We start from the raw sequence: 24,874 nt of genomic DNA, 5'->3' as shown, positions 1-24,874 counted from the left end.
TTGATCGGTTTTTCAAAACAAAATGAAGTTTGAATTTTGAAATGGAAAAACGGTCATATTCGGATAAGGTTTCTTTAATTGATTTTAAGAAAAACTAATGTAATCAAAAATAAAAATATTTTCAGATATGATTATCGCACGCGCAGGGGGGGCAAATCGACAGATTTGAACTACAATGGGCTCACAAGGCCCATTCTCACGTGCGCGAGCCCACTATCCATTGCTTGCCTCTTTGGAAGCTTAAGGAACACTTTAATATATAAAGGCTCTACATATAGGTGGACCAAGCAATGTGGTACTATTTCCTTTTGAAATATCACATATATGTGCAACACTTTGTTGATTGTGGGGGTGAGTCAGTTTTTGCCAACTTACTCTTTTTTTATAAAATAAATAAGTATTTATCAAATATTTGTGGAGTTTGTTAATGTATATCCATTTTTTTTAAGAAAGAGTATATGAGCAAGTTTTAAGTATAGTATATTTTAGGTTTAAATATGTTTTTAGTTTCTTAAATTTAATGTAAATTTATTTTTTGTTTATCAAATTTAAAATTATTATTTTTAATCTAATAATTTTTAAAAATTTTGTTTTAGTTCTTATACTCAAATTTTTTTTATGAAATATGTTAAATAATGTCATATAAAATTTATTTACCAATATTTTGTTATTAAAAATATCACATTAAATTCAATCTATATTGTATAATTATTTTAATTTGTTTATTTCAGATATGTTATTGATGATATAAAGAATTATAATAAGATTTAAAATTATAGGAACTAAAAATATCATATTTAAATTTGAGATATTAAAAATAAATTTATCCTAAATTTGATGAACTAAGAAAATATTTAAGCTTATTTTCTAAAATACACATAGATGAAACTTGCTAACTTATCCTTTTTAAAAAACACAAATGGATGTAAATTAAAAAATATTATATTTATATATATATATATAATGTTAATTATAGTTAAGTTAAATAAACTTAATTAAGAGTTATGGACTGATGATTTATCTAAGTTTATATTATACCTTTTTTATATATAAAAAAATTAATGTGAGAAATAAATAGTTAAATGATTGTTGAATTACTTATATAAAAATAAATTTTAAGATGTTGAAAATGAAAAAATCATTTAATATTTTTAAAATATAGAATCTTGTAAAAAAAACTTAATATATATATATATATAAATATAAAATTATATATTTATTACTAAAAAATTATGTTAAATTTATAGATCCCCTTGCCCATAAATTTATAGATTCCCTTGCCCATATTTCTCTTGTTGTGAATAAGGGTTTGGAGATAAGGTAGAGGGTGATTAGGACGTTGCATTTGGAATTATATACCTGCTTTGTTGTCTTAATTCTCACAGAGACACAATAATATTTGGACCCTGCAGGGTATATCATTACATTATGCCTGTGCTAGCTGGACACTCAGGAAAAAATAAATCATGGGCCTCTAACAATATTAATGGGTTTTAATAATCCCTTGTTCTGTTGCAAATTGTACACAATTGATGACTGATTCCAGCTTGCATGTACAATGCATACATTATTGTTTTCTTTGTTATACTAATGTCCAATTCGTTTTGGAAGTAGTAGTACATGTTAGTTCGAGGACGCACAAAATATATTTTATTCGCCCAAAAAAGTAAAAAAAATTAATATAATATTTAAAGTTATAATGCAATATTTCCTAAATATATCAATGAACAAAAATTTCCCTTTAATATTATTAATTATGTATAATATAGTATTTATAAAAATAAGAAAAAATAAAATGCCTTCTTCCTCACATAGTATGAATTTTTTAATTTATTAAATAATAAATATTATATATATTTATCATCAATATTACTATAATATATTAAATAATTTTACATATAATATATGTATTAAATTTAGTTTAATAAATATAATATATATTTATTAAATATATTATTTTTCATATCAATTCATATACAATCAAAATATATTATTAAAAGAATACATTAAAAAATATTATTATAATATTTAGTGTTATTATTGCAATATTTTCTAAATATATGAATAAACAATTTTTCTTTAAGATTATTGAATTTATCAAATATAATATAATATAATATTTATTAAAAATAATATAGTACTCACAAAAACAATAAAGTGATTTCTTCATATAATATCAATTTATTAAATATTATATATAATTAACGTTGACAATAGTATAAAATATTATATTAATCTTATGGACTTAAACAACTAAAAAAATTATAAGAACTAAAACTAGACATATTTGCAAGAACTTAACATATATTTTAGTCATAATATTTTATAAACATATGAATAAATATATTTTTTTCTTGTATAATTATTTATTGCTTTTATTAATTATAATATAATTTTTTAAAAAAAAGTGATTTAAAAAATCTTATTAAATAAGTGGAACCAGAATTTTATTTCTGACAAGTTTCGGTCAATAATTATAGAATGTGTAATAAAGTAGGTTAGAAATTGTGTTTGTTTTAGTATTTCTCCACAAGAAGCAAACAAAAAGCAGTGGGACAAATCTCTATTGCATATAAGCCAGCCAGGATAAATATCATGGGATTTACTCAAGGCAAGAGATTGAAGATGGGCATTGGCGTTCGACTTTAAGAGATTTTTGAATAAACTTCTCCATAGATATTTATAGAAGAAACGATGTGAAGAAAAAATAAAATAAATCTCCATATAAACTTTGGATATACTCGAGACTTCATTGGCATAGAGCTTACAGCATAAAGACACACCCAATCCATATTAAAATAACTAAAAATGCAAAAATGATTAGAAAATGAGAAACATGGTCAAAGTAACAAAAGGCAAGTTACAATTTCACTTAATTATCTGATTATCAACCAAAGAATGTCTACCAAAATTATTGGAATAAATCCATTATAATCCCTCTTTTCTTTTAATAAGAATCATGCTAGACTTTCTGTCATCTTTTTTTTTTTTTTTTTTTTTTTATCTTCCTCCTCTTTCTCTTTTTCTTTAAAGAGACGGATAAAAGAATGTTACAAATTAAATTCACGGAGGGACATTCAGAACAAGAATTACAGGTTTCTGTGGAATATTACATATCAAGGAAGCTCAGCTGACCAATTGGATATCTGAAAAGGAATTTTTCTGCAGTTGTCAGCAGAAGGCTCGCCTCATATCTGAGATTATCCGCAATGAACTCACCAGATAAATTGAAAATATGATCTCAGAAGTTCACAGGAGAATAGGAGCTTCGGTAACCTTGGGACGGACCCTTAAACCTCCTCACCAAAGATGAACACAGACTCTGCAAAGACAAAGTAAAATTACAATGTTTATCCGAAGAATGCAGCTTCCAACCCTCTTATAGATATCATTGAGCCAAAGTTTTAAAAACTCATTCTATCTTTCCCTACTGCTGATGACATAGTGCCTTCCACTAGTTTTCATCAACTGACAGATTGGAAAAGCTCAACATGAAACATTCATGTAAAAGAATACCTGTGTTCTCCTTGGCAAGCTGATCCAGAAGTCCAGGTTAGGGATAATCTGAAAAATAGAGTCAATGAAAAAAGATTTCAATCCTAATTGCAGTCAAGTCCCACACAAGGTGGTTTTAGAGCCTAAAAAAGTTCTGTGAAGGATTGACATGGAATTTAACATTTTAAAACATCATTGACCATTTAAGAAACAAAATTGTTAACCGAATGACTGGGTGTAATTAACAAGAAATTTGCGACCATTAGAAAATAAGGGACAATAATCAATTTGAGTTAGAGCATGAGATGCAAAAAATTTAGCACAGTTAAGTTACCCATACACAAATGGCAACAAAAAAATCCACTATTAAAGACAATGAATCAGTAACTGAAAAAGATTTGGATTATACAATGTTCATTCAAATTACCTCAAAGATAATAATTAAATCAAATGAAAAAAGACAATGAATCAGTAACTGAAAAAGATTTTATTTTTCTCTTTTCAGCTTCTAATCAGAGCAGAGCAAGTACAAGGAAACAATTATAGAGTAGCAAATTTACACACACACATATATAAAAGGTTTAAATTAAATATATTTTTCGCCCCAGAAAATAACTTTTTTTAAAAAATTAATTCCTGTTTAAATTTTTTGTTTTAAAAATTATAAAAACTATGTGCTTTTGGTCTCTAATGAGAGACTATAAAGTATAAACACAATGCTTTTGTTAAATGTGGAGACTAAAATCAAATAAAATTAGAATAACTAAAAAAATCACTTTTAGAAATTTAAAACATATTTAAGCCTAAATAAAAATAGATATACATGCCCTATGAGTAAAGAGAGTAAAAGACAAGTAAACAGCAAAAAGGACAGGTGAGAACATACATCTATCCCACGAATCCCGAGGAAGAAAAATCGGTAAACTATACCAGCCAGGAAATATGCAGCAACAAGGCATAAAACACTGAAATAAGATGAAACAATTATTAGTAATTTAGCCAAATCACAGATCCTTGTGATAATTAAAAGACCCAAGCAAGACAGTAAAGCCCTTACATAATTAGTAAGGTGCCAAACCACCCCCACCCTCCTCCATGAACATTTACGATCATGGCACAACCAGATGGGTGCTTTAGCTCTGTAACCTGCTTGAGAAAATTACAATAAACAGTAAATAATAGTAGTCTTTGGTTTTGAATTAATATCACTTTCATACTGCCCTTTTGTTTTCAACTTTTGCCTAGCCATAATTCTTATTCTCATGTTTCATCTGATGTATATCAATGCAGGGGAACAAGAGATTGAATTTCTGTCCAGTTTTCTTCATTTTGAACAAAAAGGAATTGAAGACATAAGAAAAAAGACTCGTTATCTCGTGTATTAGAGCTGAGGCTTGCTAATTTGACTGGCAATGACTTTGATATTTTAGTTTTACAATTAGAACTCCAATCAACAAGAAAACAGAGATCAATCAACATAAGTACAGAACATTAAATGTCATGGCAGTTGGTGAAGAAAATAGCTGGAAAAGGAAAAATATACAAGAATTTTTCTTATTAATCTTTCAACTGATAAAATAATTCACGGAAAAAGAGAGAGAGCATGATAGCCAACATTATCATTTGATAGTTAATGAATTTTCTACAAGGCAGATGAAAAGGAAAAGCCAACAAGTTCAAAACGTTCCTTGATGATTCAAGAGTCCACATTCAACATTTCCTAGATTTTCAACAGTTGTCGGTGATTTTCAAGTTCTAAGTTAACAAATTAAAAAATATATACTGCACAGGGACATAAAAGAACTATGCTAGGATGTTGGAAACGTACATCATATAATAACAAACAAAATGCTAGTTACAATGAAGCATAATTATAAAAATCCCAAAATAAAGTACTCACATAATCACAGGTCCCTGATCTCTCCAGAGCTTGCGGTCCCTGTAAGCAGAAGTTTGGTAATAAAACTTTCCAATCAGTATCAGCTTCGTAATTTCTGGTTTAATCAATTAAAAAGTTAAAAAATAATAATAATAAAACCCTACTTGCAGTCCATTTAAATTGCAAAGAACAGACACAGCTAGCGAACAGTTGTATTTGGGGCCGAGGCTTGACATTTTAACAATTACACCAGTGTGGGGATTTTTCTTATCTGTCATTTCAAAAGCACCATAATCATATATTTATTCTAGTAAAGTTCATACTTAGAATCATTATTAAAAATCACCAAAAATCAAATAGTGCATAACAATACGAAATAGGAGGAGCGTAAATGAAGCACCAAAAATTAGCAAAAGAAAACCATGTGTTGAGAGAAATGGTAAATGGAGAGAACATATTCCTTGTTTATTGCAAAGCAAAAGATGTGTTTATATACAAAGTAGTGGGCCTAGGCCCATAAGATAAAACTATATCTAACACTCCCCCTCAAGCTGGTGTATATAGATCATATGCACCAAGCTTGTTACAAATATAATCAATCCTAGGATCCCGTAATGATTTGGTGAAGACATCTGCCAACTGATTAGTAGAGTTAACAAACTGAGTAGTAATGTCCCCAGATAAAATCTTCTCATGAATGAAGTGACAATCTATTTCAATGTGTTTGGTCCTCTCGTGAAATACTGGATTTGAGGCAATATGAAGGGCAACTTGGTTATCACATATGAGAGTCATCTGTGTAACTTTGCCAAATCTTAGTTCTTTAAGCAACTGTTTGAGCCAAATAAGCTCACACGTAGCAGAGGCCATAGCACGATGTTCTGCTTCTACACTAGATCTTATCACTACATTCTTCTTCTTACTTTTCCAGGAAATCAAGTTATCACCGATAAAGACACAATAACCTGAGGTGGATCTCCTGTCAGAGGGAGAGCCTGCCCAATCTGCATCTGAGTACCCCACAACTTGGGTATGATTGTTGTAGCCATATAATAAACCTTTTCCTGGGGCACCTTTGATATACTTCAGAATGCGGATGATTGCATTCCAATGTCCTGCACGTGGAGAATTGAGAAATTGACTCACCACACTAACTGCAAAAGAGATGTCAGGACGAGTTACCGTGAGATAATTCAATTTCCCAACCAATCTTCTGTACCTCTCAGGATCTGAGAAAGGTTCCCCCTAACTTGGTAGAAGTTTAGCATTGGGATCCATAGGTGTATCAACGGGCTTGGAACTCATTAGCCCTATTTCCTCTAAAATATCCAATGCATACTTTCTTTAAGATATTACAATTCCATTTGTAGATTGCGCTACCTCAATCCCCAAAAAATATCTAAGTTTACCAAGGTCTTTTGTCTGAAAGTGATGGCAAAGATGTTTTATCTGAGAAATGCCATGATGATCACTGCCAGTAAGAACAATATCATCAACATACACTATCAAGTAGATGCACCCAGCACTGGAATGTCGATAAAAGACCGAATGATCAGCTTCGCTTCGAGTCATACCAAACTGTTGGACTATGGTACTAAATCTACCAAACCATGTCCTTGGAGACTGCTTAAGACCATAAAGTGATTTGCGGAGACGACATACCAAACCGGAAAACTCCCCCTGGGCAACAAACCCAGGAGGTTGCTCCATATAAATTTCCTCAAGCAAATCCCCATGAAGAAAGACATTTTTAACATCCAGTTGATAGAGAGGCCAACGGCGAAGAGCAACCATGACTAAGAATAATCTGATAGAGGTCATCTTGGCAACGGGGGAGAAAGTGTCTCCATAGTCTAATCCAAAAATTTAAGTATAACCTTTGGCGACCAAACGATCTTTGAGTCGATCAATGGTGCCATCAAGACCAACATTGACTGTAAAGATCCATTAACATCCAACCACAGACTTCCTAGGAGACAAAGAAACAAGATCCCAAGTACGATTGTTCTGAAGAGCACACAGTTCATCAATCATGGCTTGTCTCCAACCAGGGTGGGCCAAGGCATCACCTACAGTTTTAGGAATAGACACAGAGGAAAGAGAAGAGAGACAAGTATATTGGGATGGGGATAACCAGTGATAACTCAGAGTAATATAATGAGGGGAAGGATTACGAGTAGAACGATTAACTTTCCGGAGGGCAATAAGGAGGTCAGACTCAAGTAGTTGAGCGTTGCCGACGATGATAAACTTGAAGTGGAGGCGAAGGTAGTGGGTCGGGTGACACAGCAGACACAACAGCAGTAGCAGGGCGAGGGGGACGACCATGTAAGACGTAACAACGGTCAATTGTGTGGCCCAGTTTGTGACAGTGATCACACTTGGGACGGCCTTTGCCCGGTTTGCGAGAACGCTGACGATCATCACGTTGAGAAACCAAAGCAGAGGAGTCACTAGTGGGAGTTGAAGAAGGTATGTCAGGGGAAAACTTGCAAGGCACACGCAACATAGTGAACCAAGCCGAGTTCAAGGTAAGCACGGTCGGAGATCCCAAAATCTGATCACGAATGGAAGAGTACTCATCAGGAAGCCCATACAATGCCATCAACATAAAGAAAGATTGGCATTGCTCTAGTTCCTTGGCAGGAGTGGCAACGGGAGGCAAAAGTTCATTGAAGTCATGTAGAAGGCCATGAACTTTGCCCAAATACTCAGCCATGGAGCCCTCAAGGCGTCATGGAGAAATGATATTCTGGAGATTTTGACACACACCATAGAGACGTTGAGTATCATTGGTGTACAACAATCGTGCTTGTTTCCATACATCAACACATGTCTCATGAGCACGAAAAATTTTCTTTAGGGAGGGATGAATGGTCGACTTAAGGACGCTACAAATTTGAGCGTCAATTTTTGACCAACGAGGACGATCCTTCTCATCAACGGAAGCAGCTGATTGGGTAAGGTGAGCAACATAATCCTGTCCCTTAAGCCAAAGCTTGATATCCGAAGTCCAAGTATCAAAATTGGTTCCATCTAATGGAAAGGGGGACATTGACATAGTTAGTGAAAATAGAGGAGTCAGGCCGAACAGCGATAGGGGAAGCCATAGATGTTGGAATAGGAGAGAGAAAATGGCCCGAGAAGGAAGAGATCCGTGACAAACGAGGTCTGATCACAAAACAAATAGTAGATCGGGGTAAAAGACGTTGGGGCAAGTTCGGCACCGGTGAATGCTGCCGGAACGGTGGCCGCGTGTGGGCGCGTGCCGAGATTCCAACGGCATTGGGTTCGCCGGAGCAAGGCAACCGCGGTGGTGGGCCGCTTGCCGGAAAACAGGAGCTGGCGACGGCGACAACAAAAAAAAATTCAAAAATAGGGAAAAAAAACTGCCAGAAAGAGACACGGCGAGGTGGGTAGCCGGAAAACAGAATGAGACACGTTTTTCGGGCACCGATGAACAATGGGTCCACTAGAAAGTCAAGGATAGGCTCTAGATACCATGTTGAGAGAAATGGTAAATGGAGAGAACATATTCCTTGTTTATTGCAAAGCAAAAGATGTATTTATATACAAAGTAGTGGGCCTAGGCCCATAAGAAAAAACTATATCTAACACCATGGTTTAAAAAAAAATAAGAAACAGAAACAGATAGGAAAATTGGGCTTACCAATGATATCAACATCTATTTTTGAGCCCCGTCCTATGGCTGTGCATACATGATAACCTGCATTTATCACTCAGTTAGAGCATGAAGATTCCATCCTACTTAAAATTCACTGAGATATAAACAAACAATTGACTTCATTTGGACATATTTTATGTATCAAAAGCTTTAAATGGCTGAGCAAAGTAGAAACATAACTCCAAAATTAATTCTCTTGACCTAAAGATGATGAAGGGGACATATTATTTAGAAACTAAAATAACCTCTACTAGAGAACATAGTGTTTACCAAGTAAAGTTGCTCAACTAATAAATCCATTGTACATAAGCTGAAACAATATAAACAGTGAAAAAACCTATGTTGTTCATGTATGGACACATTTTTTTTTAGATTTTTCAATGACAGTGCACATATGAACACAGAGAAGCAAATGAAATAATAATTAAAATCAGCAACATGCTAGAATATAGGTTCTCTGTATACCAAAAGCAGTGTACAAAAAATATTGTTAGCAATAAAACTTGCATAAATGAAAATGTATGATAATTATTTTCTTTTTCTGTAAGTGGAATTAGCTAGGGGTGTTCAAAAGAGTTGAACTAAACTAAACTACCTATTAACTAAACTAAACTATAAAAGTGATCCATCTAAACTGAACTAAACTATAAAATAGTCCAGAAAAACCAAACTAAACCATTTTTTAATTTAGAGAACTATAGTTCTAAAAGTTCAAACTGAACTATAATTTAAACTGCACTAAACTTTTTTTACTATAAATTTAACTAAACTACATTATAAAAAAAATTATTTTTTATTTCAAATTAACTCTTATTCTCAAACTTATACTAATAAACTAAAATGTGGCTAATGCAGTTTAATTTAAAAAAACTAAAATCTTCCAAGTGGTAAGTCAACCAAAACTGCTCACTAAAAACTAAGGCAAAATAGTTCCAGCTTACATAAGTAGCTACTGTGGAACCATTAGTTGATGTTCCATGAACTTGAATTATACGTTGTACTAAATTAAACTATTTTTGTATTCTAAATCAAACTTTTTCTTGTTATTTGAATTTAACGAAACTGATTTTTATGGTAATTTAGCTTTTAAAACCAACTTAAGTTCAATTTCATTTTTATAAAAAAAATAGTTGAGTATCTTTTATATTCTAGTTCAATTTAGTTTTCTAGTAGTTTAATTTGAAATAAATTTTGAATAGCCCTATCAACCAATAAGGAACTTATTTCAACCTAATCAAATTTCTCAAGTTTGAGTTATAGATATGTAGTTGTGTTAAATATTTAGAGGGAAAAACACATGATCCCTAAACCAGATCATTTTTCACCTTTACATTTAACTAAAAATAGTAAAGACCGCAATAAAGATGAGTCATACATAGACAAGACAAATTAAAACAAAAAAGATGATTTAAAATTACTGTAAGAATTTTTTAAACTGTTCAATAATTTGATTTACGATCAATTTGTTTCAAAAGAGATTTTAATTTTAATACATTGATTACACAGTCAAATCAATTAAAAATCATCATAAATATAATTTATCAAATAATTATTCAAAGTTAATATTTTAATTATTCATGTTAATGTATAATTAGATAACAACATTAAAATCTTTAAAATAAATATAGTCTTATTTATAATAAAAATTATTACTTATGCAAATTGAATACAACAATTATGCAAAAGTCATTATAACAATTTTTTTATAACTAAAGTGCACTAAACTACATTTTATTGTATTGAGAAAAACGCATGTCTCACATCAATTAGAATAAACTAATTAAAAAATATATAAGTAGGAGACAACCCTCACTTTACAATCTGCTTCTATAGAGTTGAGTTAGGTCCAAACTCACTATTTTAAGATGGTATTAGAGTTATCCTAGATCCACTCCAAAAAGGACCTCTCACCATTGATACACGTACCGAGCCAAATAATGTTGAGCAAAAGGGACGTATTGGGAAAAACTCAAGTCTTGACTATCCTAGATCATTAAAAAGAGTCACTTACTATTTATCTACGTACCAAGCCCAATAGTGTTGGATCGACATGAGGGTGTGTATTGGAAAAAATATAAATCTCACATCGATTAGAGATAAGGCAATTAAAGAGTATATAAGCGGGAGTTAATCTTTACCTTACAAGCTGATTTTGTAGGTTTGAGTTATGTCCAAACCCACTATTCAAAGACATAGTATAGTGTTTTAAACTGAACTTGAAATATAGTTTAGTTTAGTTTGTAGAAGAAATAGCTCAGTTTTTTATAGTTTAGTTTTCAAAATAGTTTTATGAACACCCCTAGAATTAGCTATATGAATCAGTTCAGTCATGCTATGATGCTATCACTCTAGAAAAATTGAAGCACTTTCAAGATAACCTAAGGTCCTGATTAGGGTGGTTGCAAGTTTCCAGTTCATTATTTTGAAACAAAAATGTTTGGATAAAAAGGGGTTGAAATGGTTTTTAAATCAATTTTAAAACCATTTTACCTCACTTTTGGAAACAAGGAAAAAAGATTTCCTAGTTCTAGTTTAAAGTTTCTAAAAGTTGTCTCTTCCCTGCTGATACTTGCCTTCATACCTAGTCTTCTTTTCTTCCTATCAAGTCTTTGACTCCACCACTTAGTCTCCACCACACCACCACCAGTGAGCTTCCCTCCCCCCCCCGCCCCCCTCTCCAGTCTCCACCACCTACAGGCTACAACTCCCCCTACTTCAACTCCTCCAACAGCTGTTCCCCTACCTGTACAGACTCCAACACCTCTATCATCTCCACCAACCATGACCCCAACACCCTTGTCAGCTCTACCCTACCCTCCCTCTATCATGTCTCTATCTTTCCATTGAACAAAATCAATCACGAACCATTTCAGATGCAGATGGAATATTTTTTTTCTTTTCTGCCTACTTTACTCCAGATGCTCTCATCACAACCTCATGTAAATAGCCTCACATCTTTTTAGTGAAAATTTAAATGAAAATTATAATACCGAAACAACTTTTTAAAACTGAAAAAAAAAAAAAAAAAAAAAAAAAAAAAACTGGTTTAGTTTTTTAAAGTTTTAAATTTAAAACTAAAAACCACCCCAAATGGAGCCTAAATTGTGTGACATGGTGGTAGAATCTTTATTTTATGGTGAAAGAGAAATAGCAACAGAGACTAGAAGCCAAAATGACCTAAATTGCATTTTTTACTTAATCATGATCTCAAAAAAATGCTTCTGAAAAAGCAATTCTGCAATTGGAGAAATTCATACCAAGGTCAAACATGCACTAATCATATAATTCCATTCATAATGAGGATTACAAGGTATAACAACTTAACAAAGCAGCAGACCTGTTTAGTTCTGTCTGTCACCATACCACAAGCATAAAGTAGTAGACACTATAATATATGAACAGAAACAAGTAAATGGGAGAAAACAGAAGTTTTAGGAATTCTACCTCCAATTTTGTTTGCTATAAGGGCATTGCACTCCATCCCACAACGTTTTGGCCCTCCACAATCCTAAAGCATACAATAAGACAATCAAATAAGCAGAAAACTTTGTAAAATTATGGGATAATAAATAATTAAATATATTACATTATTTCAAGATATTCCATGAAACAATTTACTTAATGCAAATTGATGCAGGACCTTTGAACAGCCTTAAAATTCTATCCAATGCTTGTCCCTGCAGCTATTTATCAATGATATGATCTCCCATTCTACCTTTTCATTTAACCTTTTGAAGTAGCATCACTTTTATGTGAACAGTGACCACCAGGCACTAGGCTAAACAGACTGATTGCTAATTGTTACTAAATTAAACTAAATATATTTATTATCTTTGTTAGGGGTTCAGGATTTAAAGTTTAGGGTTACTCTAGTGGTTGGGGAGAAGGGAAGGAGTTGGGATAATAGAAGCATAGAGACCTAGGTTCGATCCTCATTGCAACCATCCTTGTAATCATTGTTATCTTTACCCAAAAAAATAAAAGACTGATTGCTAATTTTTAGTAAATTAAACTAAATATATTTTCCAACCAGCTTCATCTTTTGGAACATTTATAATACATTATCAGATTGTGATGCCAAATCATGCTTGTTTGTAACTGTAAGTAACTAATCTAATAACTTATTCTTCCTTCTTCCTTATTCATTAAAAAATGTACAACTTCACTGTTGTCTGTTGTTGAGTGTACATCCATGCCAGAAGAAGGATGCACTAAAGCTTTGGATTTCTGTTTGGATTTATTTCCTATGGATGATTTTTACTCTACAATTTTCTAAGAAAACTTAAAAAGGATGGATAAATACAAAGGAAAATGACTAGATAAAAAAAAAATCCTGTACTGAAAAGAAGACAGGAAACAATATATTTGAGATACATTACAAGCAACAAATAATCTACAACTCCTGTGATTTCATCAACTATTAATTTTATCCAAAAGCATAATTAATCATAAAATATGATTAAAATTCATAAATCACATCTAATCATGATTACTATATGTCACTCAATCAGCATAGAGTAAAAATAGCTTCACAGGACAGAAAAGAGACAAATTTACCGAACAGTCAGCACATATTGGAGGGTCATGATTGAAAATCATTCCATCGCAAAGCTGCCCAAAAACCAAATGAACATAATTCAATATAGATCAACTTGGCACAAACATTAAGCTACATTAAGAGTGTCAGTGTGTTTGGGAAAGCAACGAAAAATAGATTAATAATCAATTATGTGTTTAGTAGATTATTGCTATAATCAATTATAATTTGAAAGAATTTTTATTAGGGTAAATATGTTGATAAAGGATTTTGAAATATTGAATTTCATTTGGATACAACAAAAAATCAGTTTTTACGTAGTTCGCAACATCCACCTTTTTTTGTAAGCAGCTTTTTTTGGTATAAAGCAGCTGAAATGATGCTTCCCAAACATGCTCTAAAGTCTATTGTTTCCTAATAATGTGTATGCTGTGCTTCGAAAGTCTATCTATTCATTAACCAGTTCAACTAAAGTGATTGACCTTGCATAGTGACATATATAACAAACAGTCAAACACTAATTCAGTCATTGGAAGACCAAATTGAAGCAAGTTCGTTTACAAGTGAACCACTAAATTAATCCTCGCAGTTATATGGATCGTGCATTTTAGTCTCTAAGATTTTAAAACCCCTTTGTTAGTCCACGAATTTACACCAAAAAAGACTAGAGTGAATGATGTTTTGTAAGCTAAGGGACTTATGAAGGGTGTCTAAATTACCCCACACTACACATACTATCTGTCTATCTCCATTACTTTTTTTGGAAATTTACTCGTTTCTTTGCAGAGTTAGAGGGCCAGAGCCCAAATACGAAATAACAAATTTTAGTATGTGTTAATAGATGATGCCAGACCATAAGTCCATAAACAGCTAAAAAATATTACTAATCAAAGGAAAGTTGGAAACAAAAGATATAAGTGTGACCTGATGGAGCCAACCTGAAACCAAAGAGTGGTCTCGTTTACTGCTACTTTGTAAAATCTACAAGCACCAAAATAAATATATTAAAAACAAATCTTCAGTCAGAGCTGTATAACTTCCACAGTAAAATCCCTATTCTAAATAGTGATATAAGGACCAACGCTACCGCCATTCGCAAACTACAATAAAACCAGAGAGTCCAAAAACAAAATTCCAGGACTCTAGGAAGCACGTTCGAAGCGCAGAACACGTTTCCGTTGCAACAGTAATTAACTAATCCCGGAAATGCTTGTTGACTTGAATCAAGGAATAACGAAATATGATAATCCAATCAATCAAAAATTAAAAAGCATGAAAATAACGCAACATAGAAAACGTTACAGAAAGCGACAAACGACGGAACAGCGTAAAATCAACGGCAAAGCGAGAGGGTTAAGAGCAGATCAGAAAGAGAGAGAGAGAGAGAGGGTGCACCCGTCTTCGCTGAGGATGCCGTGGGGGAAGTTGCGTATGGGAGAAGAGAGGGAGTAATTGTAGAGTTTGTTTCCATCGAGAAAGGTGAATCGGCAAGGTGCGGTGGCGGTGGCGGAGGCGAGGCGTAGAAGAAGCGCCAAGAGAGTGACGACGATGCGTTGAAGCAGCATTGGCATTGTGGAAGGGTGGAAACGCGTGTTTATTATTTCATGCTTGGTTTTCAGCAGAGAGAAGCGTGAGATGTGAGTTGAAGAAGGAAGGAAGAGGGAACAAACTCAGAAACATCCTCCTGTGGACCATCTGTACTTGATTCCACCCCTACGACTACTTTACTTGTTTACCTGTTACATTAATTTAAACAGTTCTTTGTTTTTTTTCCCCTTTTTTCCATGGTCTAATTAAAATCACTTTGACCAAGCGTGTGGTTAAGTGGTAGGGATTGATCTACCTTTAAATAAGATCAGGAGTTCGAATCTTGCCTCATGTATATAGCCGCATTAAATCTTGGGGTCAGCTATCTCACCCTTTGAGGTCCTGGATACTCCATAGACGAACTGAAAAAAACACTTCAAAATTTATATTCAAATAGATTATAATTATGTGTAATAATGCCTTAAAAATAAATCGTATTATAATTTATAAATTTAATAATAATACACTAATAATCTTTAACTAATTTTACATTGAAATCTAATTATCATTTATATAAATAATAAATTTATTAATTATTGTAATAATTATTTTAAAGTCATATAAAATATAATTTAAACTCATAATTTATTTTGAGAATTATAATACAGAATTTGTACTATAATAATTATTTTACATCGAGTATTATTATTAAACCCATAATTTATTTTGAGAAATATAAATAATAGATTTCGTGTAACTACCAGTCAAGGTAAAAAAAAAAAAAAACAAACCGACTAGTCAAGAAATTAAATGTTAAACTTTTTGATTCAGATATTTTTTTTTATTCAGACTTTTAATTAGATGTAATACTGAGGATATTTTTTATATTAATTTTTTTAATAAGACTTAGAGAATTTATTTTTTTACATGATATTAGTAAAGTCTTTTTTATTAAATTCAAAATCTCGAGATTTTAAAATTTAAGAACTAATTCCAACACCGGTTAAAATAAATATTAGTAAAAAAAATCATGTGGAAAATGTGGAAAACGACATTTTTTATTTTCAGTTTCTGTCTTAATTTTGAAAACATTTTCAAAGGAAACTATTGTAATAATTTAACTAAACACATTTTCTACTTTATTTGAGAAAAAGATAAAAACCTATTAAACCAAACAGCCTCTTATCTCTTTTCAACTGAACAAGTTTTCTCATCTAAATCTAACAAAACTTCAAACTCTTCACTTTACTTTAAAATAAAGGTTAAAACTCTTATTTAATTCCTGATAACATTTTTTTGTTTCAATTTAGTTCTACTTTAATTTTTTGTTTTAATTTGGTCTCCAATAATTTAAATTATTATAATTTGAGACTTCCGTCCAAATGATTTAAACGAAATTAATTGTTGGTCACTTGGATGCCAGGTGGATGTCACATAGATACCACGTAGATGATGCTAAATTTCTTGAATACACATGGAACCAGAACGGCCCGTTCTGAAACCAGAACAGGCCGTTCTGGTTTCAGAACAGGTCATTCTGGTTCCAGAATGGTCGATAATTATCGTTCACGGTTGTAAATCGTGCACGGAAAAAGACTCAAGGTACAAAGCATTTCAAACACTAGATTTGGTAATATTGTCAATGGGGGTTGATAACTTCAATTGTTAAACATTTAGGCTATACAATGTATCTTTAAGGACGATGCAGTGTATCACTAAGGACAATGGTAACAGGTTTTATTTCATTATTAGTCAAACTGAAGTGTACCACTTCTAAATTGACACTATACAGTCAAGGATGAAACGAAACAGTGTTTTCTCTTGAAGTTATTGACGATGTACCCCAACAATAATAATCTGTTCTTGAGGAAGTACAACCTGAATTTTTGTGGTTTAGAGTTTCCCTTCACCGTTATCTAGATGATTTCCATTCTCAGTAATTTCTTTGAACTTTTTTAGTATATGTTATTTTTATTTTTAGTTTCTGAACCATGTTTCTATCTTTGAATTTATGATATGTTATGAATTTTTAATTTCAATTTTTGAATCACAGCTTGGAAAACGAAGTTAGCGTTCTGGAACGGACCGTTTTGAGTCCAGAACGGCCCGTTCTGGTGCACTCATGGTGTGTTAAATTTGCATCTGGAACGGCCCGTTCCAGTTGCAAAATTAACACATAACATGTACAATCAGAACGGGTCGTTCTGGTTTCAGAACGGGTCGTTCTGGTTTCAGAACGGGTCATTTTGGTTCCATGTGTATTCATGAAATTTGGCAGCCACGTATGCATCTACGTGACATCTACCTGGCATCCACGTGGCTAACAATTAACTCCATTTGAATCATTTGGATGGAAGTCTCAATTTGCAATAATTTAAATTATTGGAAACCAAATTGAAACAAAAAATTAAAGTGAGACTAAATTAAAATAAAAAAATATTATAAGAAACCAAATGAGAGTTTTAACCTAAAATAAAATAAAATATAAAAAAATCCCCTCTTCCCTCTTTCAAAACAATCGGACCCTAAATCAAGTATAAAATAAAATATTTTTTTAGTTATATATTTTCAATTATTATTTTGAATATTTTTTCATTAACCCGTGAAATCACCCTAAGCAAACAGAGAAGGTCATTGCACAAAGGCAGCGAACAAACACACTGAACGGCGCAGCCATGGATTCCGACTTCCCAAACAAGGCATTAACGAACACGCGTTTTTCCGACCTGAATCCGCCACTCTCCGAACCGGTTATCGAAGCCCTATCGCAGTCCGGCTTCGATTTCTGCACGCCCGTCCAAGCCGCCACCATACCTCTACTGTGCAGCTACAAGGACGTCGCCGTCGACGCCGCCACCGGTTCCGGCAAAACGCTAGCATTCGTCGTTCCTCTCGTCGAAATTCTACGCCGCTCCTCTTCTCACCCTAAGCCTCACCAGGTTCCTCCACACTCTGTTTCGTTTAACAATGAATGCAGTGTCCTGTTACAATTTAAGAACACGCGCATGTCTGAATAGAGGAAGAAATTGTAGTGTGGAAAATGTTGAGTAGCTTAGTGGATTTTAGTCATTGCTGTGTTAGTTCCAATTTATTTTGTTGAGGTTTAATCGCACTAATGATTGCTATGTGTACATTTGTGTAGGTGTTAGGGATAATTATATCTCCTACGAGGGAGCTATCAACTCAAATATATCATGTTGCACAACCTTTCATTTCGACATTGGTGAATGTTAAGTCCACGCTTCTTGTTGGTGGAGCAGAAGTGAAAGCAGACATGAGGAAAATAGAGGAGGAAGGAGCAAACGTATTGATTGGCACGCCTGGCCGGCTATATGACATAATGAATCGGATGGATGGTTTGGATTTCAAAAACCTTGAGGTATGTGTTTCACTCTTATTTTTCTTGGATGATTTGACATTGTTTATATACATGGGGTACAAAGATTTACTGTAGAAAATGGTCAAGATTTCTTTGGTTTTGTTGACAAAGTAATATTTAATTGATGCTGTTGCATCCTGATTTAAGATCACTGGTCTTCTAGCTGAGGAACATGGGTAATGACTTAATGCTGTGGAGTTATGATCTAGCTGAAGTTGGAAAATTTTGACTGAATAGAATATTTGATTTGATTTGTTATATTTTCATCATTTTAGCCAGTTGACATTATTGCGTGATTATGCTTACAGATTTTGATTTTGGATGAGGCTGATAGACTCTTAGATATGGGATTCCAGAAGCAGATAACTTCTATTATAACTCTCTTGCCTAAGCTTCGTAGAACTGGTCTGTTTTCTGCCACTCAAACTGAGGCTATTGAAGAGCTTGCTAAGGCAGGATTGAGGAACCCTGTGAGGGTTGAAGTTCGAGCACAATCAAAATCAGAAAATGGTCCTGCATCATCCAAACAACCAGAATCTTCAAAAACACCTTCAGGACTTCACATTGAGGTGAAACTTATGAGGCATGCTAGCGTGTTGCAGATTAGACATAACTTTGTTATACAATGGTTTCGTTTTTGTCACCTTAGTAGCAGAATCACTTCAATATTGTTATGTAATTTAGCATTTATTTCTGTCTTGCATTTTTACTAGAATCCATATAGTAAGTTTCATGTGCTGCTAATAGATATGCATATTACAGTTTATGTTCATCTTTTGCTTATTTTCATCCTCTTATCCTTTTGAGATTGCAGTACATGGAATGCGAGGCAGATAAGAAGCCATCACAGCTAGTAGATATCCTTATTAAGAATCACCTGAAAAAGATTATAATGTGAGATACATGTTAATAATCCATTGAATGAGGTGTTTTGTGCAGTAGAAGAATATTTTATCACACTCTAAACATCATTTTGAATCTGATGCAGATATTTCATGACTTGTGCTTGTGTTGATTATTGGGGAGCTGTCCTTCCTTGCCTTTCTGTTTTGAAAGGCTTCTCCTTGATTCCCCTGCATGGAAAGATGAAGCAGGTATAAATTTGGATGTTAGCATTTTTCAATATTGAAGCATAAAATATTAATATTCTATAAATCAGCATTGTTTTTCTTATTTTCCATTATTTTGTCAATGTTTAACCATATATATTTGATTATCTATTTATTTTGCCATATAGTCTGCCAGGGAGAAAGCACTAGCTTCATTTACATCCCTTTCAGATGGAGTTCTTTTATGTACGGATGTTGCAGCACGTGGACTTGACATACCAGGTGTAGATTGTATAGTGCAGGTAGCTCTATGAGATTGTAGATGATATTGTCTATTGACTATTGTGTTTCATCTTCTTTGTTTCTCTCTCTCTCATGGTGGCTAAAGTAAAAACTATACATTGTGGTTCAAACATTTTCTTGCACAGTATGATCCTCCTCAAGATCCAAATGTTTTCATACATAGAGTAGGTCGAACTGCACGGCTGGGTAAACAAGGTCATGCTGTTGTCTTCTTATTACCAAAGGTTTGGTCACAAGTATATTCATGTTGTAATGCTTTTGATAATCCATGCATGATTCTTTAAAATGGTTCATTTTATTGTAATGTAATCTATATAAACATGTAGGAGGAGTCTTATGTAGAATTCCTGCGTATAAGAAGAGTTCCTCTTCAAGAGAGATTATGTTCTGATGATGCATCTGATGTTGTTCCGCAGGTTTGCTCCAGGCCTTTATAATCTTAATTGTTTGTTTTTTTTTCCATAATATTTGTACTAACACAATAGAAAGATCCTTTGATGTGCTGGTTAATGATTAGTGATACTAATTAGATCTATGAACTAATTAATCATGTCTGCAAACTTCTAATTGAGTCAAAAAAAATAATTAGTGGAAATAAATTCCCTGATACAACATAACCAAATCCTTGATACTCATTTACTCTTGATAGTTTTTTGTTTTGATTAATAATTTAGGTAAACATGCTTACCAGTCCTATCTTGATCAAACTGCAAATTGTATATGAAAATTTAACATTCTCCAATTTCCCAATAACAACACTGTTAATCAAACATGCTTCAGCTTCGTTCTGCTGCAAAAAAAGATCGTGATGTCATGGAAAAGGGAGTCAAGGCTTTTGTCTCTTACATCCGTGCTTATAAAGAGCATCACTGCTCCTATATTTTTAGGTGAGTAATGTTTATGTATAATGTTGTTTTTTCTCTATAATGAAACATCATCATCATCAAACTAATTATCTCACTCTTACAGGTGGAAAGAACTTGAAATTGGAAAATTGGCCATGGGATTTGGCTTATTACAACTCCCTTCAATGCCAGAGGTAAAACACCACTCACTTTCCACTGATGGATTTGAACCAGTTGAAGATATCAAATTGGAGGATATTAAGTTCAGGTAAAGTAAAAACACTTTTATAGCATAACTTTTCTAGCTCTAGGGTGAAAGCATTGCCAAGAATCATTTCCCCCCAAGGCTTATGCTCTTGATAGGAGCGAGCAAAGGGCCAGGCCACCTGACCTTATGTTGAAATTTATCTTTTTATTTTGAAGAATGGAGGTAGCATGCGGCAAATTATTTGTCCCGAGTCCTGACCACTTGGTCAAAAGACTCTAATGCCATGTCCAGAACTTTCAATCCCAAAATTTTGAGCTGATAGGTTAAAACTCATTTACATCTAGGGTTTATTTGGATAAACATTTTCTATGAACACTTTTACGAGAGAAAAATAAGAAGGAAAATCAAAATATGTTTTTCTATAATTAAAACTTGTTTACATATAAGTTAAAAATAAGATTTTGGATAAACTAATTAGAAAGAGCTTCTATAATTTAGCTTGTGCATAAGCTAATTTTAGCTTATGGTGAAACTTATTTTATTGTTTCTTTTATTTCTCTCTCTTAAAAGTGTTTATGGAGAAGTATACCCAAACAAACTCCTAATAAGCATCAATTGCACTAATGTTATCGTAGGGAATGGAAACCATATATAGCTTACATATATCTTATTTTATTGCCCTACTTTTAACGGGTGGCAATTGAATGAGTACCTTAATGTGGTTAGCTTGTTTCCTTTGAAGCTCGCTAATGTTTAGGACTCAAGTTGGAACAACATAAAAGCTCAATAGTTTTAGCTGGAGCTATATTAATTATATATGATATTTATTATATTTTATAAAATTATAATTATAATAATTTAATAAACTTAATTGTATAATTATAGGTTAATATTTTAAATTGTTATTCAAATTGAGCTTGAGCTGGAGTTTGAAAACTAAATTTGAGTTGGAGCTTGATCTTTTGTTTTTCTTCAAGCTTCGCCCTAATTTTTATCAGTTGAGTGGAAATTGAAAGCTCATTATAAGCTACGGTTGAAGAGGAAAGGTATTATTTGGAAGCCATTCTTTGGTTTACTTAGTGCTATGTTGACCTGGTTGATTAAGGGATTATCCAATTCCCCTTTTACGATGATAGAATGATGGAAATTAATTTCTTTTCTTTAAGATTCATAATTGACTTTAATATGAATGTCCTGCATCCATGTAGTATTTCTATGGTCCTTCTAAATTTTCTTTTCCTTTCTCTGTTAGAAACCCTTACTGACGGCTAAACTTCAATAATACAGAGATAAATCACGAGAGAAACAAAGAAAGAAGAACCTGCAGGCAAAGAAAGAAGCCAAAGAGAAAGAGCCAAAACCTAAGAAACTGAACAAAACCCCAAATGCACCCACTGTCATGCGGAAGAAAACAGCTAAACAGAGACGTGCTCAGCAGACAATGGAAGACGAGGAAGAGTTGATGCAGGAATATCGCTTGTTGAAGAAATTGAAGAAAGGGACCATAGATGAGAATGAATATGCAAAGTTGACTGGCACCGAGGAATTACTTTGAAAGCAAAGTATGCATGCCTGATTATTGTAACACCCTGGAATTTCTACTATAGCAATATCAATTATTGTCTATTTTTATATATATTTATGAAGATTATTTTTATAAGTTATTTTGGTTAACTAAAAGGGGTTTTTATAAAATATTTGTAAAGGTTTTTAATAATTTAAAATCATTTATGAAAATTTTTATAAATTCTATTTTAGGCTGGAACGGGCTGTTCCAAAAGTGGAACGGGCCGTTCCAGACAATGAAAATAAGTTGTTTTTGAGGGACCAGAACGGGCCGTTCCAAAAGTGGAACGGGCCGTTCCAAAGAAGAAAAGGACTCATTTTTGTATTTCCAGAACGGGCCGTTCCCAAAGGGAAAAGGGCCGTTCCAAGGTTATGAAATTGCCTAAAGACCTTAGTTGGAAACGGGCTGTTCCAACTATGGTCAATCAGTGTTAACGTGAACTTCAGAACGGATCGTTCTGCTTTTTGAAACGGGTTATTCTGTTTTTTGAAACGGGCCGTTCCAACTATGGTCAATCAGTGTTAGTGTGAACTTCAGAACGGACCGTTCTGCTTTTTGAAACGGGTCATTATGAAATTGCCTAAAGACCTTAGTTGGAAACGGGCCGTTCCAACTATGGTCAATTAGTGTTAACGTGAACTTCAGAACGGACTGTTCTGCTTTTTGAAACGGTTCATTCTGTTTTTTGAAACGGGCCGTTCCGATTTTGGAACGGGCCGTTCCAGTTGAAAATTTTGCACAGATTCGAAAGATCCGGAACAGGCCGTTCCGAATTCAATACGGGCCGTTCCGGGTGCGCCAGGATGCCTATAAATAGGGGCAAGGGGGGGTGAAAAATTTATATTGAGTGAGAAGGTGAAATCTTAGAGAGAGAAAGAAAGAAAGAAAGAGAGGGAAGGAAAGAGGGAATTCAAAGGAGGAGGCCCTGCCCAAGTTTCAACTCCGCTTATCCAGGTAAAGGGGGGAGTGAGAAACCTCGCTCAAGGGTGTGGGGATAATTGTTGGATAGTTTGATTGTCGGATTGGCCCCCAATCCCTTGCCGTTGTTCTGTCTTATTTTCTGTTTGCTCTATTTTATTTCTTGTTGAAAATAATAAATGATTATATAATCCCAATCTCTTGTCGTTGTTCTGTCTGATTTTCTATTTGTTCTACTTTATTCCTTGTTGGAAATAATAAATGATTATGTCATTAACGTTAAAAATAAATAAGTTTTAATATGAAAAAGAATGTTCTCTACGAATTCCTATGTGGACCTTATGAGGAGTATTTATGACATGACCATGTGAAATATGGACAAATGACATGAGACCTAAGAATGGACTATTGAGACAAACTGTGATTATGAGACTGACAAATGAGGACATGATGTACTAAATGAAATTCTATAATAAGTTAAATATTGAGTCAATGAGATTATGATTGTATGACATGCATCATATGTATATATTACTCCAGGTGTGCTGCTGAGGCCGCATACCCACGATGTAACATGCTAATAAGGTGTACTTTAGGGTCACCGATAGTTGATGATATGCTAACCAGGTGTACCTTAGGGTCACCGACAGTTGATGATATGCTAACTAGGTGTACTTTAGGGTCACCGACAGTTGATGATATGCTAACCAGGTGTACCTTAGGGTCACTGACAGTTGTGCAGGTGTGCCTTAGGGTCACCAGTGATGATATGTGAAACTTCCTTATGGCGCCACATGCATGCATTTATGAGTCGAGTCCATGACATCATAGCATGATAAATGAATATATATGTGATATTGATTATTTATGTGTATTATTTACATGTGATTTATATTTGTTGTGTGTGTGCTATCTAACCTTTATTTCTTCACCTAAAACTAAGTGAGATGTTTCTCACTCCTTTGTTGTTCTTGTATATGTTTAAATTATGTTGCAGGTGATCATGATGTTGGTAATGAGGCTTAAGGGTTCAGTTGGGCATGCTCTGATAGGATGTGACATCGGGCATAGCTAGACTTATTTTGGGATATTATTGTTTTAAAAGCTTTAATTTTCTCTTCTTTTATAATTTTGAACGTTCTTGAGAAAAGACCAAAATGTACATCTTTATTATTTTATTTTTATTACATGACTTGAAATTTATAAATTAATTTCTAACTAGGAGGCACTGCCACCTTTGCTGGAATTAATCAATATTTTCTTTTATATGATTTCTTGAATTTTGATACTTACATGATGACTTCCTATGATTTATGAGTTACGAATGTGAATCTTCTACCTTTTGATATTTGAGACAACTATTTTATCCATGAAGGATGTTGTTTACTATGAAAGAATTTATTTACTCAAAAGGAAAAATAAAATTATTATTGTTTACATTTATTGTGAATTAATGTTGGGGTAGAGGGTGTCACATTTAGT

At 33.3% G+C, this 24,874-nt stretch overlaps 2 protein-coding genes across 4 annotated transcripts; one reads left to right on the top strand and one right to left on the bottom strand.

Annotated features, from left to right (window-relative positions):
- Nucleotides 1-2,697: 2,697 nt before the first annotated feature.
- On the bottom strand, nt 2,698-15,321 carry LOC109816595 (autophagy-like protein). Its single transcript, XM_020381666.3, has 11 exons — nt 14,992-15,321; nt 14,535-14,577; nt 13,617-13,670; nt 12,504-12,567; nt 9,045-9,101; nt 5,539-5,645; nt 5,396-5,434; nt 4,553-4,641; nt 4,382-4,460; nt 3,517-3,564; nt 2,698-3,322 (listed from the first exon to the last, which is right to left on the bottom strand). The coding sequence occupies exons 1-11, from the start codon at nt 15,165-15,167 to the stop codon at nt 3,242-3,244; spliced, it is 837 nt and encodes a 278-aa protein (XP_020237255.1). The 5' UTR covers nt 15,168-15,321; the 3' UTR covers nt 2,698-3,241.
- Nucleotides 15,322-17,714: 2,393 nt separating this feature from the next.
- LOC109816582 (P-loop containing nucleoside triphosphate hydrolases superfamily protein) lies at nt 17,715-24,663 on the top strand. Of its 3 annotated transcripts, XM_083071408.1 has the most exons (12): nt 17,718-18,062; nt 18,266-18,502; nt 18,811-19,071; nt 19,317-19,396; nt 19,491-19,596; nt 19,740-19,853; nt 19,980-20,078; nt 20,181-20,270; nt 20,635-20,741; nt 20,824-20,967; nt 22,195-22,469; nt 24,390-24,663. In XM_083071408.1, exons 1-11 carry the CDS (start codon nt 17,799-17,801, stop codon nt 22,460-22,462), a joined length of 1,770 nt encoding a protein of 589 aa, XP_082927534.1. In that variant the 5' UTR covers nt 17,718-17,798; the 3' UTR covers nt 22,463-22,469; nt 24,390-24,663. The 3 variants fall into 3 exon arrangements, with proteins under 3 accessions (XP_082927535.1, XP_082927534.1, XP_020237240.1); XM_083071409.1 differs by lacking the exon at nt 22,195-22,469 and having other exon boundaries at nt 17,715-18,062; XM_020381651.3 differs by lacking the exon at nt 24,390-24,663 and having other exon boundaries at nt 22,195-22,571.
- The last annotated feature ends 211 nt before the right edge of the window (nt 24,664-24,874 follow it).

The sequence above is a fragment of the Cajanus cajan genome, chromosome 3 (assembly GCF_000230855.2).
Source record: "Cajanus cajan strain Asha chromosome 3, NIPB_CcT2T_4, whole genome shotgun sequence".
In the NCBI taxonomy this organism is placed as follows: domain Eukaryota; kingdom Viridiplantae; phylum Streptophyta; class Magnoliopsida; order Fabales; family Fabaceae; genus Cajanus; species Cajanus cajan.
The sequence above is the reverse complement of the archived record's forward strand: the minus strand, read 5'-3'. Positions and strand labels throughout refer to the sequence as shown.